At 33.8% G+C, this 15,560-nt stretch overlaps 2 protein-coding genes across 2 annotated transcripts; one reads left to right on the top strand and one right to left on the bottom strand.

The window, feature by feature from the left end:
* Positions 1-1,144: 1,144 nt before the first annotated feature.
* LOC111274469 (cysteine proteinase mucunain-like) lies at positions 1,145-4,865 on the bottom strand. The gene is made up of 6 exons (XM_022859250.2): positions 4,701-4,865; positions 4,006-4,482; positions 2,889-3,124; positions 2,639-2,779; positions 1,778-2,230; positions 1,145-1,551 (listed from the first exon to the last, which is right to left on the bottom strand). The coding sequence occupies exons 1-6, from the start codon at positions 4,732-4,734 to the stop codon at positions 1,456-1,458; spliced, it is 1,437 nt and encodes a 478-aa protein (XP_022714985.2). The 5' UTR covers positions 4,735-4,865; the 3' UTR covers positions 1,145-1,455.
* Positions 4,866-9,838: 4,973 nt separating this feature from the next.
* LOC111301178 (putative WRKY transcription factor 7) lies at positions 9,839-11,859 on the top strand. The gene is made up of 3 exons (XM_022896660.2): positions 9,839-10,775; positions 10,874-10,999; positions 11,319-11,859. The coding sequence occupies exons 1-3, from the start codon at positions 9,985-9,987 to the stop codon at positions 11,479-11,481; spliced, it is 1,080 nt and encodes a 359-aa protein (XP_022752395.1). The 5' UTR covers positions 9,839-9,984; the 3' UTR covers positions 11,482-11,859.
* The last annotated feature ends 3,701 nt before the right edge of the window (positions 11,860-15,560 follow it).

Here is a 15,560-nt window from a genome sequence, read left to right as displayed (position 1 = left end):
ACAGTTTTTTGAGTCAATTGCCTCCCCTACTTACAGCTTACAATTTGACAGCAGCTCTAACTTAATGTGACACCATTAAGTCTATATATCTACCTCTTGTGAGAGCTTTAAACTTGTAACAGTTGAATTAGATTGATTAATAATTTTTCTTTTTATTTTTTTTTCTGCTCATACTAGAAGTATTATTGCCATTTGCCATGATCTTGGACTACTGCATACTAGTTATCTAGGCACTCATTTTTGAGAGTATGGAGAGATAGGCAAAGCAGGAATCAAATGCCCAGATTAATTGTGGCAGCTAAGGTTTATCCTCTTTCATACGCCAGAATGAAAAGATGCGTCTCTCTCCTAATAATAAATTGGCAAATCCTCACGGGTTAGAAAAATTTTTCTCCTTTCTTTTTCCCTGTTTTGCTCTTCATGCTGCCATCCCTTTATTCATACTTGCATAAGTTATGATCACCTATTAAATTTGTATTAGTTTCATACTCCTATTCAGAATTTTCAATTCCAAATAATTATAAAAAAAACTCTAATTTTGATGTTTAATATGTGTCCATGTCCTTATAATTAATTGTCTTTTATATCATTTTGTATTTTGGACTGAGCTTCATAACTAGCCACTGTATAACTCTGCATCTTGATATTCCTTCACAGCTGACATTGGGTTGAAAAAAAAGAAGCCATCACTGTTTCTTATAGATGGTGCAAGACAGTTTAGGTTTGTTGTTTTCAAACTTAATATAGCACAGAAATCGTAATGAAGCAATTTTCTCTTGGGAATGAAGCAATTATAACAATTGCCAGTCACTTTCTCAAATGAAAACCAGAAAAACTAGAATCACCTACTGGTATCGTTAACGAACCCGCATTAAAGGAAGAAATTATTTGAATGTAATAAGCAGTTTGAGCACAAAGTCATACGCTTTCTCGTATGATTAAAGGCACTTTATCGTGCCCGACCGCTTAAGTACCCTAGCTTATCCATCCATACAATTATGCCATGTGAATAAGGATAACATACGGACTCAGCAAATTGTTGAGCATCCCCGTGCAATCAAGATTTTAAATGCAGTTGGATCTTCCACCTCTATTTTAAAATCATGAAAAACTTGTCGAATTTGCGAAAAGAAAAATTATACAATTGAACTATAAAGTAGAATAGGATTAAGAAATCATCAATTCTTAAAAGTCATTGCTAAATGATGATATGATACACTGAGGACAACAGAAATTGACAATGTTTCTGTCTGTTTCCGAAATGCAACATGGATAAACGGGAAGCTATATACATAATTAGCATCTGAGTAGTTTTTTATAAACCATCCATCGCGGTATGAGAATGAAATAAAGGAGCATTGCAGCATGATAAAACCAAGGAGAATATTAAGCACTGTCAAGCTTCTTTCATCCTCCCTTTAGCATCACCTACTGCATAAAATACCAGGCTTCTACTTAAGCACTGTTCTTTTTGCCTACACTTCCATGAGCCCAGAAAGGTTTAGCAGGAGTGCGCCTCAGTGCCTTCACTGCCAGTGGATTGCCCTTGCTCTGCAAAACGAATTCAAGCAAGCAACCAGAAAGTTAGTAACTTCTAGAAAAATAAGGAGAAGGGAAAAGATAGAACACTTGTTTATTAGAATTGAAAAAAATGTTGAATTTGACAAATGATCAATGATCACGCATTTGCAAAAGATAAAAATGTGGGGGAACAAAACTAAAAATGTTACTAGCATAATCAAGAACATACGAACGCAAAACGATCTTTTGGTCGTACCATCAAGCAGGTTCCTTCATTTACGTTGCAGATAGGGTAGTCATGCGGGCAGCAGCTGTAGTGGTCTTCACAGCAACTGGCAGCCTCAAGTGGGCAGCATCCCCAAGCAAAGCAGTAGCTATAGTACTCGTAGACACAGCAGCAGGTATTGCTCTCGGGACAGGTGTAATAATTATCACAAACAGTTGGAGGCTTTATCGGAGATGGGGGAGAGGGACCAGGATTGGGGGGATTTTGACCCTTTTTAATAGGATAAGAGGCTTCCATTGCAATTCCACATTTGCCTGTTACGGTATTGACCACATTTCTTGCCATCCTAATATAGCCTGCCTCTCCCCAGTAGCGACCCCATGAGTTCTTTACAATCCAGTAGTCTTTACCATTCTCCGTGCCATATCCAACAGCAGTCACACCATGGTCCAGTTGTGTCCCACATCTTCCATCAAATATACCCTAAATTGGAAGATCGATAGACATACATTATTCTAACTCCAGTTTTAAGAAGACATTATTGCGTCATGATCAAATATGACATTTATTAAATGGTTTTAAAACTTTATAAGCCGGTAGCAACAAAGCATTCAACCTATGGAGAACTAATTTTGTTGGTTGGCAAAAGATTTTATTGAATTCTGAACGCCTAGGCAATCATACCAATATTATAATCCTTTCTTTCTATGGTAAAAGGCTATAACTAAAGAAATGACAAGTAAACGACAAATAGCAACAACAACTCCACGATATCATTTCCAGATTTTCCAGATTCCACTAAGCATAATCGTATGTAATCCCAGGATCATCATTAATCTAAACCTTATGGCTTTACAATAACTATCAACTTTGATGGATCTAGAATCTTACTGATTGATATAACTGGAAAGCCCTGCCTCCTGCTTCAATGGCAATGCTCACTGGCTGATTTGCAACTGCCTTTTTCAATGCTTTCTCATCATTTTCTGGAACATCTTCATAGTTGTCAATGGAAACAACTTTGGCATTTTTCTGCAGGTGAAAAAACACCCAATTAAGGAAAAGAAATTCTCTTTTATTATAAACCTTTCTGGATGAAATAAAATTTTAGTTCCCTTTTAACTTGGAACTAAACACCTACTCGGTTGGGGTCACATCTGCCATCACGACCTTTATAAGGGTAATCTTCTTCAGAGTCAATGCCCCCATTGTCGATAATGAACTCAAAGGCATAATCCATAAGGCCCCCATTGCATCCTTCATTATAGGATGTATCACAATCCACCAACTCCTGCTCAGAGAGTGAGAGGAGTTCGCCTGTAACAATTTGGTTTATCCCCTCCACCGCAGCAATAGTTGAGAAAGCCCAGCAACTCCCTATATTGAATAGTCACTAAAATCATCATAGCAAAACATGAATAAACAATTTAACATATACAAAAGCAATTCTTAATCTTGTGAATTCGAACATATTGGATTCTATCGATTAATTAAGCAGTATTTATGTACAAACTACAAACTCCCAGCTGACATCTTAACACGTGTGCTTTCCCATGAACGGAGTAGGCGCTGAAACTTCGCGCCAGCAACCTTACTCCTTACCCCACCGAAAGCTGCCAACTCGAAACATGACACATCAGCTCAACATGTCTATTGCCAAGCTGTGGAACCCTCCAAGGAACTGTAGGGCAATTTATATTTTTAATGATTAATCGTGTCAGTAGTTGATTGGTCTATCTAACCAACCTAACAAAACCAGAATTCATGAAACTGCAAAGCACATCATGACTTATCCACCCCAAACCAAAACCACTCAAGCAAAGATTCCCTCAGACGAGGACAAACCCCAGGATCCTTCCTCGAAGTCCTCTGAAATGTTTTCTTTGTCCTTTAAAGATCTAAGAAAAAAAATGAAGTTAATTGTTTCATAGTGCGTTTTACCAGTTTTCACTGTTGGTCCAAGATTACTATTGAACTCCCAGGGTCTGTGAGAAAAGAACAGAAAAGCCATAGCCCCGAAACAGTTTCTTGTTAACATGGACAAAATCGTCTGATCAAATATAATTGGCACAAATAATTACCATTTGACAAATAGCAGTTAAAGCAGATAAGTAGAATTAGTGTTACTCTTCAAACAGACGAACATCCATCAAAGACAGGTACTAAGAAAAAATTGACCCAAGTAAAATTCAGATCAGAAAATTAAAACTAAGTTAACAATCAAAAGACAATAACCGATATGTGTTAAAAATACTTACCGCAACTTCCCTGATCTTTGACCGCAACCACAGCCCCCTTCTCCCTCCAATCAATGGAATCAGGCAACTCCTCACCCAAACGAGGGGCGTAACGATCACTCGCCTTGGAAACCTTCCTGTTGGCTTTCTTAGTTCCCAAGAACATCGCTCGGTACTCCTCGTTGGTCAGATCAGCGAATCGGTTCAAGCCAACCTTATAACTGTGGCTCTCATCCGCGTTATGTTCATCGATGAACCTAAGATTATCCTTAAAAATCTCAAACCTCCTCTCTTTCTCTCCCAACCCGTTGTACGCTTTCCCATGCTTTACAAGCCACTCCTCGTAAATGGCCAAAACCTCGTCGTCGGTTCTCCAACTAGACTTTGTCTTGTCGGGATGGCCTTCATCGTATGATATGATCGACATGTCCAGAGCTGATGATAAATTGAACATCATCAGCAAGAGCATCGCCATGGTTGATCGATGTAAAGCCATGTCTGAAAAGAGAAAAGGAATAGGATTTTGAATGTATGGGGGAGAAGAATGGGCAGTGAAGGTGGTTTTATAAAGGAATGAACTTGATAAATTCAATATATTATTACTAGCTGGAAAAGAAATATAAATGGAAAACAAATAAATGTGTAGTATTTTTTTAATTATTATTCTATATCTACATCTAGATGATCTTGAAAAATGAAGATAAAAGGACACTGACGAGAAGGGAACAGCACAGCACAACCGGGAAGCATGCGGATGACATGTGATGGTTAGGGTGCTCTTGTAAGAATTCAGACAGCTGCTTTGATTGACCACAGTTAAAACATGTTTCTACCTGGGCGTGATTCGCGTCGTAAAACTAAATGAAAATTATCTAAATACACGAACGGACGTTTCATTCGTAGAATTTCGAATTTTAAGAGAGTATGATTCTAAAAATGTGATATTTTAGATTATTTTTTTTATTTTTAAGATATTTTGTATTTAAATTTATTTATTTGATTGAAAAAATTTATATATATTATTTTTGAATAATTATTATAATTTTTTTGATATATATATGATGATAATTTTTATTAATTTTTATTAATAATAATTTTTTTAACAATAAATGATATTTTTTAACAGTAAAAAAATAAATATTTTATTTAATTATTATTTTTATTTATAAAATATTATTAATAAAATATTATTAATAAAAATTATTTAAAATTGTTTAAAATGTTTTTTAAAAAATATTTTAAAAAAATTTTATTTAAAAAAATTATTTAAAACGTTTTTATCAAAAATACTTTAAATAAATATCATTTAAAAAATACGAGTGATTTAGGATGGGCCACCTAGTTTGAACTTTGAACTGTGGACATCATCAGCGTTTCTTGGGTGAGTGGGAGACTGCGACCGATTCTTTTGTTTTGGAGTAGGACCCAATGGAAAGTTGGAGTAATGACTTTCGTCCTTACATCAATAATTTCGCCCCATCTTCGCTTTCAATACCTGATCATTCATTTGCCCACTTGTTGAGTCCCTCACGGCTCCTCTTTTGCTTTTGTTGAACAAGTTCGTTTTCTTGTCCAATTGTTGAGGAAGTTCAGTGAATAAAAATCATTTTTATTAATAAACCATTTCTGGTGAGATTCTTGACAAAAAAAACTTCAATTGTTTTTGGTTGAATAGCTTAAAGAAGAAATTTAAAAAATTCCAATTTGATTCAATAATTTCCTATCAAATATTACGTTTGCAATGTTAATAATATCTATGTTAGTCATTTTTAAATATTAGAGAAAACAATTATATATAGCTTTGGAAAATGGAAAAGTGCAATTGACTTAACGTTCCTTGAATATTTGAAAGGTTGCATAGCCAATTTTAGCTGGTGGCATGTTGATTTCAATGCAAGAAATGGGAAAAGGTTCTATCAATTACTTATTATCATGATGACTTACAACTTCTTTTTTTTTTTTTTTTGAGATAAAAACCCCAAAAGATGTAGTACTATCATGCAAAACATGGTGAGAGTTAAAAAAATGCAAATGTTAAAAATGGTCAAAAGGATTGCATCTTAACATTCAAATACTTATGGCCAAATTAGACATCTTTTTTACAAAAGAAACCAAAATTAAGAGAAAATTTTAAAAAAAATAGCAAGTATTGAAATGGAATTCCAATCTTGTTGGATTTATCTCTTAAAAAATTGACGAATCATTTAAATCAAGTTCATAATATCTTAGCAATTTAAAACTAGAGTTGATGGAGAATCTTTGAGAAGGCCATTTGAATGAAAGATTAATGAGTCTCTATCCCACATTTTATAATGTATCCATCTTAATAATTTCAATTTGAAAAAGTGAAAGTAAAGATACATTAATATAGGAAACCAAAGATTCCAAGCGGATGCAAAGGTGGTCCAATTACTTATTCTAAAAAAGTTCATATAAAACTAATAATGGGATGGACAGTTGAATCTCATGTATTCGAGCAGAAGATATTTTGATCCGGATCATCACTTCATCGCCCAGAATAAGCCCCATGATGCTGAAACTTATGGCCCCTAATAAAGGACACTTGAAAAATCCAAAAAAAACAGGTGTACTATAACGTTCACCTGTTGCAGATTCGGAAATTCTCTATCTATAATAATACGCAAGCCTCAGTCTTTGATTTTTGCCAGCCAAATGCCTACCCTCTCTTCTGCAAATTTCTACTGCAAAATTACTGAATCCAACTACCATAGTGCTGACATGACACTATCTCCCTAGTTTCAACTCTTTTCTCCAATTACTTGTAAGGCTTTGCCAGAAAATTTTGAAGATTTCTCTTGACCATGTCGGGGGAATTGAAGATTTTCTAATTTTTGAAGTCGCTTGTATAATTTGTTAAATTATGCTAGATAAATTTAAAATAATAGTCGAAAATCATGTGATTTGTTCATAAAATACGATCTTTACAAAAAAAAAAAAATTAATGTTCGTAATTAAAATTGAAATTTTAATAATTTAATACTTAGAAATATCCAGACAACAAGATGATGTCCGAAATTGAGGATTATAACAAAACTAAAACTACCCTCTTACAAGACAGATGAGAGAATCTACCTTTAATCTTATTGGGAATCTCTTTCCCATTTGTCATTATCCGAAGAATCCGTCGCCGTTACGTCTTTTAAGCTGACATTCATGATGTTGAAGCCTCAACATATATAATTTATAATATTCCATGCAATTTGGCATTTCAATTACGTATCTTAACCCCACCGAATCATACCGACAAATTTCAAACATGCGGCGTAGATAATGAAAATTTCTTACAGGCCACCCAGACCACATAAAAGGTGGAGCCATCAGCCATGGGCTTGCAGGTTTATCGGCTGTTTCGGACCTCACCCTACATTGGGCCTGCTCTCATCTCCTAATTATTTTTTTTAATGAGATTATGTGTATAAATACAAATTATAATTATATATAATTAAATAATCTTTATCTTCCAACTCTTAATTTAGTGACTAAAAAAGTTTTATAAGGATATAAAGATCTTAATTTCGAGTCAAGATTCTTTCTCATTACATCCTTTCTTGAACCAAAAAAAAAAAAAAAAACTTTAATAAACAAGAAATTATAATATTAATATAAATGAAATAATATAAAATTAAATCACACTCACATCTAACGAAACTCACGTTCATAAGTGTCAAACCCAGGAAAAGTGTTCGGTGTAATTGCACAATTCACATATCTTGGGCCTTTTGCTGTTTTTCTGGTGACTTTAGGAGTATTATGGATGCTTCTTATGTTTCTTAACGGGTTGCTTTCGACAGTCTCGAATTTGGGCTGCCTTATTTGGTGGGTGCAAATTGATGTGGCTCTTAGCAATACTTCTATGAATATATACTATACTTATACAGTTTCCCTTCGGCCTTTTGAGCACCCAAATCTACTACGGTAATGGGGTTTTCTCATTTTTAACTTAAATGCTTTTTGTCACTTCCACCATTTTTTTTTCTTGTTACTATCTGCATTCAATCAATATTAATAAAGTAGTCTTATTTTTATCCAAATTTGTATATTTATATTATATAAAATATTAATAATTTATATATTTATATTATATTTTATATAAAAAATATATGTTATAATTTATATTGATACGAAAAATATGAAATATATTTTTTTATTTTAATTAAATTTATATAAATTTTTATTAAAATTATAAATTATATCATCTTTATATAAAAAAAAAAAAAGTGATGGAGCCTACTATTGATTGAGCCGAAAACAAAAAAAAACAAAAGTGATGGAGCGATTATGGATGTGAATTATTCTATTTTAAAAATGAAAAAGAATGAGTTGTCACATTTTTATTGGAGGATGTGAAAGGCTAATTTTATAAATTAATTATAAATTTTTTACTCAATTTGATATAATATGTTTGTTTTGTTTTAAATAATATTGTTTCTCATTTTAAGTATTTTTTTAATTTTTATGCATATTAATTTATTTTTATTTTTATATATTTAATGTTATTAATTTAATTTTTTATATTTGAAAATCTTAGCATTTCAATTATTCCATAGACATAGGTCACTAATGGGTGTGCCTGTCACGTTGACTTGATTTAATTGCTAAGCCCGATATTAAAGATTTGGTTTGACGATATTAATCAAATTTGATTTGATTTGACAAATATATGCGAAAAGAGGACAATAAAAAAAATTTTCTTCATCCATATACTAATTTCAGCCTAAAAGAGCGGAATTTTGATATTATAAATTATTCTGTTAATTTCATATTTCAGATTAATAGCAGGCTTATTTTTGCTTTTTTTAAAAATTATATTAATCATTCAATTAAAATCATATTTTTAAAATAATCATAAAATTATTAATATTTTTAATTTAATTTTAAATAAATATATTTTTTACTAATCATTAATTCTTAATGAAGTCTTAATATGATAATAACACATTAATTTTTAAATTATATATTATATCAATAAAATTTATTTTATAAAAATTTATAATATCATATTAATAATATCATGTGATATATTAAGTATCATGTTAATATCATTAACGTTTAATAAATAGTGTAATATTTAAATTTTAATGATTAATTTAAAGTTTTTAAAATTAAATAATTATTTAAAAAATATAATTATAGTTGAAGATGTTTTTTATTTTATTAAAGAAAAACAGAAAATGTTTTTCAACGTCCAGCTTGTAAGAATCAAAAGCTAAAGCTAGGGTCTAAAGCCTTCAACAGTCTGATCAAAATTTCAACGGATGATATCACATCAAATGATGAAAAAGAGAACAACCAAACGGTACAGAACAAATCTTATAATATATTTAATTTAAATCAAACGGCTTTGCGGGACCCACTCTTTTATGTACTGGGGAAAGAATCCAATGTGACCTGTGGGACGAGACTCTGCCATGCTTCCAGTTTCCGGTAAAAGAGGGTGGGTCCCTTCTCAGGGGTCCCACCAATGACTTTTAAAAGCTGTTAAAGGTCAACTCCACCTCACTGTCTCCAACCCAAAAAAAAGAAAACCCAACGATTTTACCGAGTCATCAATCCAACGGCTAATAACTACCTTTTGACCTTATCCCCACTTTCTCTCATCATTTCGACACGGTCTCCGAACCGGTTTATCCCGTTTCCAAGGGACCCCACTTTTAAATTGAGTTGGTCAAATTTTTGAATACGTGGAATAATTTCATTGAGAGGTGAGTTTGACGGCAATATGTAACAGAAGGACAGGTCAGTGACCCAATGCCTTGCATTGAGAAGGCATCGGTTTGACTCGAATCTTTCGGTTCTTCCCTTTTATCATAATCATCTTCCACATTCTATCTTTGCTTTTCTTTTTTCATCATTATTTCAGTTCATTTTCCCTCTTCTTGTGTATGTAGTCTTTCTTTTCTTTATATCTATAAAACTGCTTTCGCTCCGAGTTATCAAAATTGCGGGTGTGAGGGAATTGGTTTTCCTGGATGAACAGAGATGGCTGTGGAATTAGTGATGGGATACGGTCGTGGTAATAGTTTTGTAGGGAAAATGGAGGAAACTGCTTTGAAAGAAGCGGCAACTGCTGGGATTCAAGGTGTTGAAGAATTGATAAGATTGATGTCTAAAAGTCAACAGCTTTACAATCGCGATGCTTCTTTTAAAACTTCTTCCCCTTCAGGTTCAGAGCCAACCATGGAAATCCAAGCTGTTACAGATAAGACTGTTAACTCCTTCAAGAAGGTCATATCTTTACTGGGTCGACCGAGAACTGGCCATGCTCGATTTAGACGCGCCCCTCTTAGCCCTCTCCGACGAGAAGAGAAACAACGGCAACAAGATTCACAACAACCTCGGAAGAAGATTCAAGAGTCAGGGACTTCTTCTGTTCAAGTAAGCAAAGATCAGGTGTCTGCTTTTAAGCCTTTTTGTTCAACCCCATGCCATAGGTTGCCTCCTTTGCCTCATAATCACCAGCAGAGTAAAAGCAGTCCTCTTTTGGTGGCAAAGACTGGTCTTTTGGAGAGAAATGAAGCAACTAGCAATATCAATTTCTCATCTTCGCCTACTCTGTCTGGTGGGAATTCTTTTATGTCTTCATTGACAGGGGATAATGATAGCATGCAGCCATCTCTCTCCTCTGGCTTCCAATTTACTAGTCCTTCCCATGTTCCTACTTCTGGTAAACCTCCTTTATCTTTCCCTTTGAAAAGGAAGTGCAATTCGATGGATGATGCTGCTGTCAAGTGTAGATCGTCCTCTGGAAGTTGCCACTGCTCCAAGAAAAGGTTGGCTTCTCATCTTTTTGGGTAATACATACAATTTGATTGTTTTGATTGATTTGGTTCTGAAGTCTAAACCTTTTCATTGAATATATATTCTGTAGGAAATCAAGAGTGAAGAGAGTCATTAGAGTTCCAGCTATTAGCAACAAGATGGCTGATGTTCCTCCTGATGATTATTCGTGGAGAAAATATGGCCAGAAACCAATCAAGGGTTCTCCTCATCCAAGGTGTGTAAAAATTGATTGTTTTTGCACTCTTTAATCAATCAAAAATCTTTCGTTTGCTCTCAATCTTGGACCTATCACGTTTCCTTGTTTTTGTTGTTTGGTCTCTTTACTACTTTTTCACCCGTTACGGTTTGACAGAAGCCTCCAAACAATAATTAAAGTTCTCATTGATTTTTTTTTTTGGTCATATTGTGCGTGGCAATTAGTTGTAATTGACTTTTTTGTATTGCACATTGAATTAAAGTTCATTTGGTTGGCGTGTGTGAGTCCACCTGACTAAGACCCGAGTTTCCCTAACCTGTTTCTTTGGTAATTTCAGGGGCTATTACAAATGTAGCAGTGTCAGAGGCTGCCCCGCAAGGAAACATGTAGAGCGAGCTCAAGACGATCCAAGTATGCTGATTGTAACATATGAAGGGGATCACAATCATAGCCACAACGTCACGGATGTACCAGCAGCTTTGGTCCTGGAATCGTCTTAAGTCCCACCACCCATCCAACGGCCCTGAAAATGGTCATAAAAATTGAATCTGACTCGTCAAAGCAACTCCTGAAAGATCAGGCTATCAATAGGGTTTTCAGATAGTCAACTTAGAGCCCGGGCTCTGTCTCCAAGAAGACAAAAAGATTGATTAGCGGGTACACTAGCTCTTTGAAAAAAGAAAATATAGGATTCCCTGTTTTTGGTTTTGGCTCAGCACAAGACTTTGTTTAGGAAAAAATAGTCATGGAGCAGGAGATTGTGGATTTGGTGGGAGTTGAATCATGCAAGTAGTGGGGGTTTCTTTCTATTTTTTAATGTTCTTATACTCAATTACCGGAATTTTCTCCCTTTAATATACAGTATAATATGGTGTGGATCTTGCTGAGGATGCTCTCACTTTATTTTGTTCCGATATCCACTAAAGCTCTGAATTCTCCATTATTTTATACTTGTTTCCCCATATTTTAAATGTTTATCTTAATTTGATGGAAAATTCAATGAGCAAAGATAAGAAATTTTCATTTCCTTTTAGCGACGGATAGTGTCTTGTATGTGAAGTTTGACCAAATTTGATAGTGTTGAGTGGAGTATGATAAAGAAACAAAGATGGGCGTGGAGGTTTTTTTGTCAGCTTCTGAAAGTTTCCCAATTCCGTGAATTTTGTGGACTGAAGTTGCGATCATGGATTTATGGTCAGATTTGGTAGTGGTAGAGAATCTAGAGTGTTGGGGAGGGTTGGATTTTTGAGAGCTTCAGCCCCATTTCAAATTGGAGAATAATAGTGAGTCAAACTGGACGGTCTGGCGTGTTGATGTATTGTTCCCCCACTCACTTTTTTGTTTCCAATTTCCACACCTGCTGTTTATTTTCTTAGCTTTTCCATGTTTTTTAAAGATTAGGAATCTGGAATAGCATTTCTTCTCTTCTTGTTTTTCTATGGTAGCGTTAGACGTTGCTTCACAAAACTTCCAGTGTTTAGGTCAAAGTTAAACCGTAATTTACTAATCTTTTTCTACTGTTCTTCATTGCATTTGAATTTCGTCTCTACCATTTTTCAAAAGAAAAGTACCATTTGATTACCGATACCTCAAGGAGGGATCGAGTTTCAATTTTTCAACTAAACCTTGAATTTGGAAATTTTAATTAAAAAGATTTTTTTTCCTACTTTTGAAGAGTTTAGTCAATATTATAAACGTACTTTTGAATTTCTTCAAATTTTTTTATTACTTTCGAAAGATTTTTCTTGATTAATGGCAAAATGTTTTAATGTTTAGTAAAAATTTTCTTATAATACAGATCTAATTATAAAATAGTATCCAAGATGCGTTTGGCATCTTCTCACTACACGTCCAAATGTAACCTAAACTATACAAGGAACAATTACATTTTTCTTATCGAAAATCTCCATTCATCAACAACAAAAGGTTAGAATCATGTAGTTTGTCACAAGTTAAAACCCAAAAGATTTAGATAAGTTCAAAATCAACTTCAGGCAATAGTACACATATACAAAGGCTTAGGTTTGCCATTACAATTTGATCTGTTAAACCGTAAACTATGATTTGGTCAAGAGTTAAACTCAAAGTAGAGTTCTTCGAATTTTAAATTTCAAACCCATTTGACATTACATTGGCAATTCAAATCAGTTTTCATAAATTCAATTATGACGGCAAGACGTAATAAACTTGATTCATCCTCGTTGCAGGTTATGATATGGTTTTGCGGACAACTCCAAACAAAATGCTAGTTGTTCATGCTTTGAGCTCTGTTCATTTTTTGTTGTTAGATTATAGCTGATTGAATTTGGTCAATCAAAGCTTTTTTCCAGAGTAGGAAATCGGAAAAGTGGCAGGATGAATCTCAAAGACAAACTTTAATTTGAAACGAAGAAAAGGGAAAAGAGCATTGTGCTACATGGTCACATGAACTTCCAACCCCTTTGTTCTTAATACATCAAACAGATTGGGTAGAGTTAATGTCCCAATACATCGAACAAGTTAACCTCATCAAGTGATCCTGATTCAATCAGAATTCCCAACATCATCAAGCAGGCAAGCCCTTGGTGGGCCAATGCCTTTCAGCTTATCTTCTGTTTCTAGGCTCCCACGCTCATCCAAGAGCCCATTCCATCATTAGCATTTGGAGTTTGGTGTATTGTTATGGAGCAGGCCATTACTCGCCAAGATTAACCCTAGTTTAGTTGTTCACAGACCCAGGCATGTAGCATATAACATTCTTTTTGTGCGAGAACTAGTCATCAGTTTCAATACTAAATCCCGCAGTGTTAAAATTGGGGTAGTGTGACATCTTTTCACTTGACCGATTGCTTATAATGGTTCAATGGTGGGAATTGGGAAGAGGGATCATTGCTAACTTGTATGCTGTAAACAGTTTTCAGGGATCTTCAATGAACAATAACCACCAATCTGTTCTATAGGGCATATGTCTACCTTCTCTCTACTGCCAACCCGCTTGCCACTACACACTCACTTTTGATTGCAAACTGGCTCACCTACACAGCCAAGTTTCCTTAAATCTTGAGAAGAAAAGTGATGACAGAAGTCTCAACTAACCCACAGCATTATTAAGTTCCTAACTCAACTCAGTGGTCCGGCTCAAAAAAGTTGCCATTAAAGACTAAAACATGACTAAAAAGGCATCATGAAGATCAAGCAGCTTTGTCACTGGTCGCCATCATTGGTTGTATTATGTTTCTAGTGTTAATGGAGAGCTGCTGACACTTCAGTGGAGGGTTTTCTTTGCTTTTCATGATTAAAATTCAGAGTCATTCATTGGAAGCTCGTGCCTGGTGGCAGGTTTACCTCTCCATCTCCTTTTTCAGCATTGCCAATAAGCTTATGTTGTTTGATCGGCTTTTATCCTCTATCAAAAGTTATGGGTGATAGTTATCCAGATCATTGCCCACTTGAACCCACTTTTATTGGACTTTGATCATATTAGACCAGATGCCTTAAGTATTTCAGCGATATTGCTATCCAACATTCTAATTTTATCTTTTTTGTTTCTGAAAAAAGAATATAGATAAATTTTTTTAACAAAATCAAAATGTTATGATTCAAACAAAAGTGCATCAATTTCACTCATACGTCTCTTATAAAATCTCGCATTACGTTGTGACAAAAAATTTTTGAAATACAATGTTATCAATATATTTATTCATCATTTTCATTCTATTATGATTTCAAATAAATTTTTAAGGAGATATAATATATATATATATATATATATATTATTGTTCAAATGCAAAAATTTGACCTCAATGGGTTAAACCTGCCTTCAACTTCAGGAATGATTTGAGCCAATTTTTATGTTGTGTCCAGCTTTGGCCTTCTATGGCACAAAACTGCATCTCTTTTACTATTTTAGCCAATCTTTGGTTAAAAAAATTGCACCCTTTTCTGTCCTGAAAAAAGAAGCAAAGTACTAATCTTGAGTTTGCTTTACACTGTAAAATATAGTAGGTTAGGTTATCAATCCAGGAATTACAAAGCAAAATAGACTGCTGGAATCCTTCTAGCACCAAACAAAATAAAAAGACCCAGTGAGCTGTGAAACAGATGATGTACATGGGCCAAGTGGTAGTGAAAGCGAGCAGAGCATCGTTGAAGAAGCATGAGCCATCATCTACCAGTTGCAGCAGTCATCGACAATGCAATCCAATCTCAATTCAGAAACAACATGGCAGGATTACAAAAAGAAGAAACCATTGTTGATGTAATAATTAATGCATCAAAGTTTAGGAGGATTCATAATTTGATTTTAATTAAATTAACTTATCAAAATGATTTAATTTAATTAATCAGTCAAATTAACTCGTTTTGTTAATTAAAATAATTTTAAAAGAATTTTAATTTTAGGTTAATTTAGTTTGAAAATAAAATTAACCCAAATATAATATAATTCAAATATAAAATAAAATATATGAAATTGATCGTTTTATTTCATAAGTTGTCAAAATTTTTAATATAATACTTTGATATTTGAATATTTTATTAGATAATTTTATTTAATTTGTTTAAAATATAAGAAATTAAAAGTTTAAAATATAATTTAACT

The sequence above is a fragment of the Durio zibethinus genome, chromosome 3 (genome assembly GCF_047325235.1).
Source record: "Durio zibethinus cultivar Kanyao isolate XHJ-2024 chromosome 3, ASM4732523v1, whole genome shotgun sequence".
Lineage (NCBI taxonomy): Eukaryota > Viridiplantae > Streptophyta > Magnoliopsida > Malvales > Malvaceae > Durio > Durio zibethinus.
The sequence above is the reverse complement of the archived record's forward strand: the minus strand, read 5'-3'. Positions and strand labels throughout refer to the sequence as shown.

What these genes read in the sequence shown, in the direction of transcription:
- LOC111274469 (XM_022859250.2), bottom strand. Translation starts at nt 4,734, where the DNA reads ATGCTTCCCGGTTGTGCTGTGCTGTTCCCTTCTC. An exon ending in TGCTGTGCTGTTCCCTTCTC is followed by an intron (nt 4,483 to 4,700) that starts GTCAGTGTCCTT and finishes TTCTCTTTTCAG; the next exon opens with ACATGGCTTTACATCGATCA. An exon ending in CAAAGATCAGGGAAGTTGCG is followed by an intron (nt 3,125 to 4,005) that starts GTAAGTATTTTT and finishes TATTCAATATAG; the next exon opens with GGAGTTGCTGGGCTTTCTCA.
- LOC111301178 (XM_022896660.2), top strand. Translation starts at nt 9,985, where the DNA reads ATGGCTGTGGAATTAGTGATGGGATACGGTCGTGGTAATAGTTTTGTA. An exon ending in TGCCACTGCTCCAAGAAAAG is followed by an intron (nt 10,776 to 10,873) that starts GTTGGCTTCTCA and finishes TATATTCTGTAG; the next exon opens with GAAATCAAGAGTGAAGAGAG. An exon ending in AAGGGTTCTCCTCATCCAAG is followed by an intron (nt 11,000 to 11,318) that starts GTGTGTAAAAAT and finishes TGGTAATTTCAG; the next exon opens with GGGCTATTACAAATGTAGCA.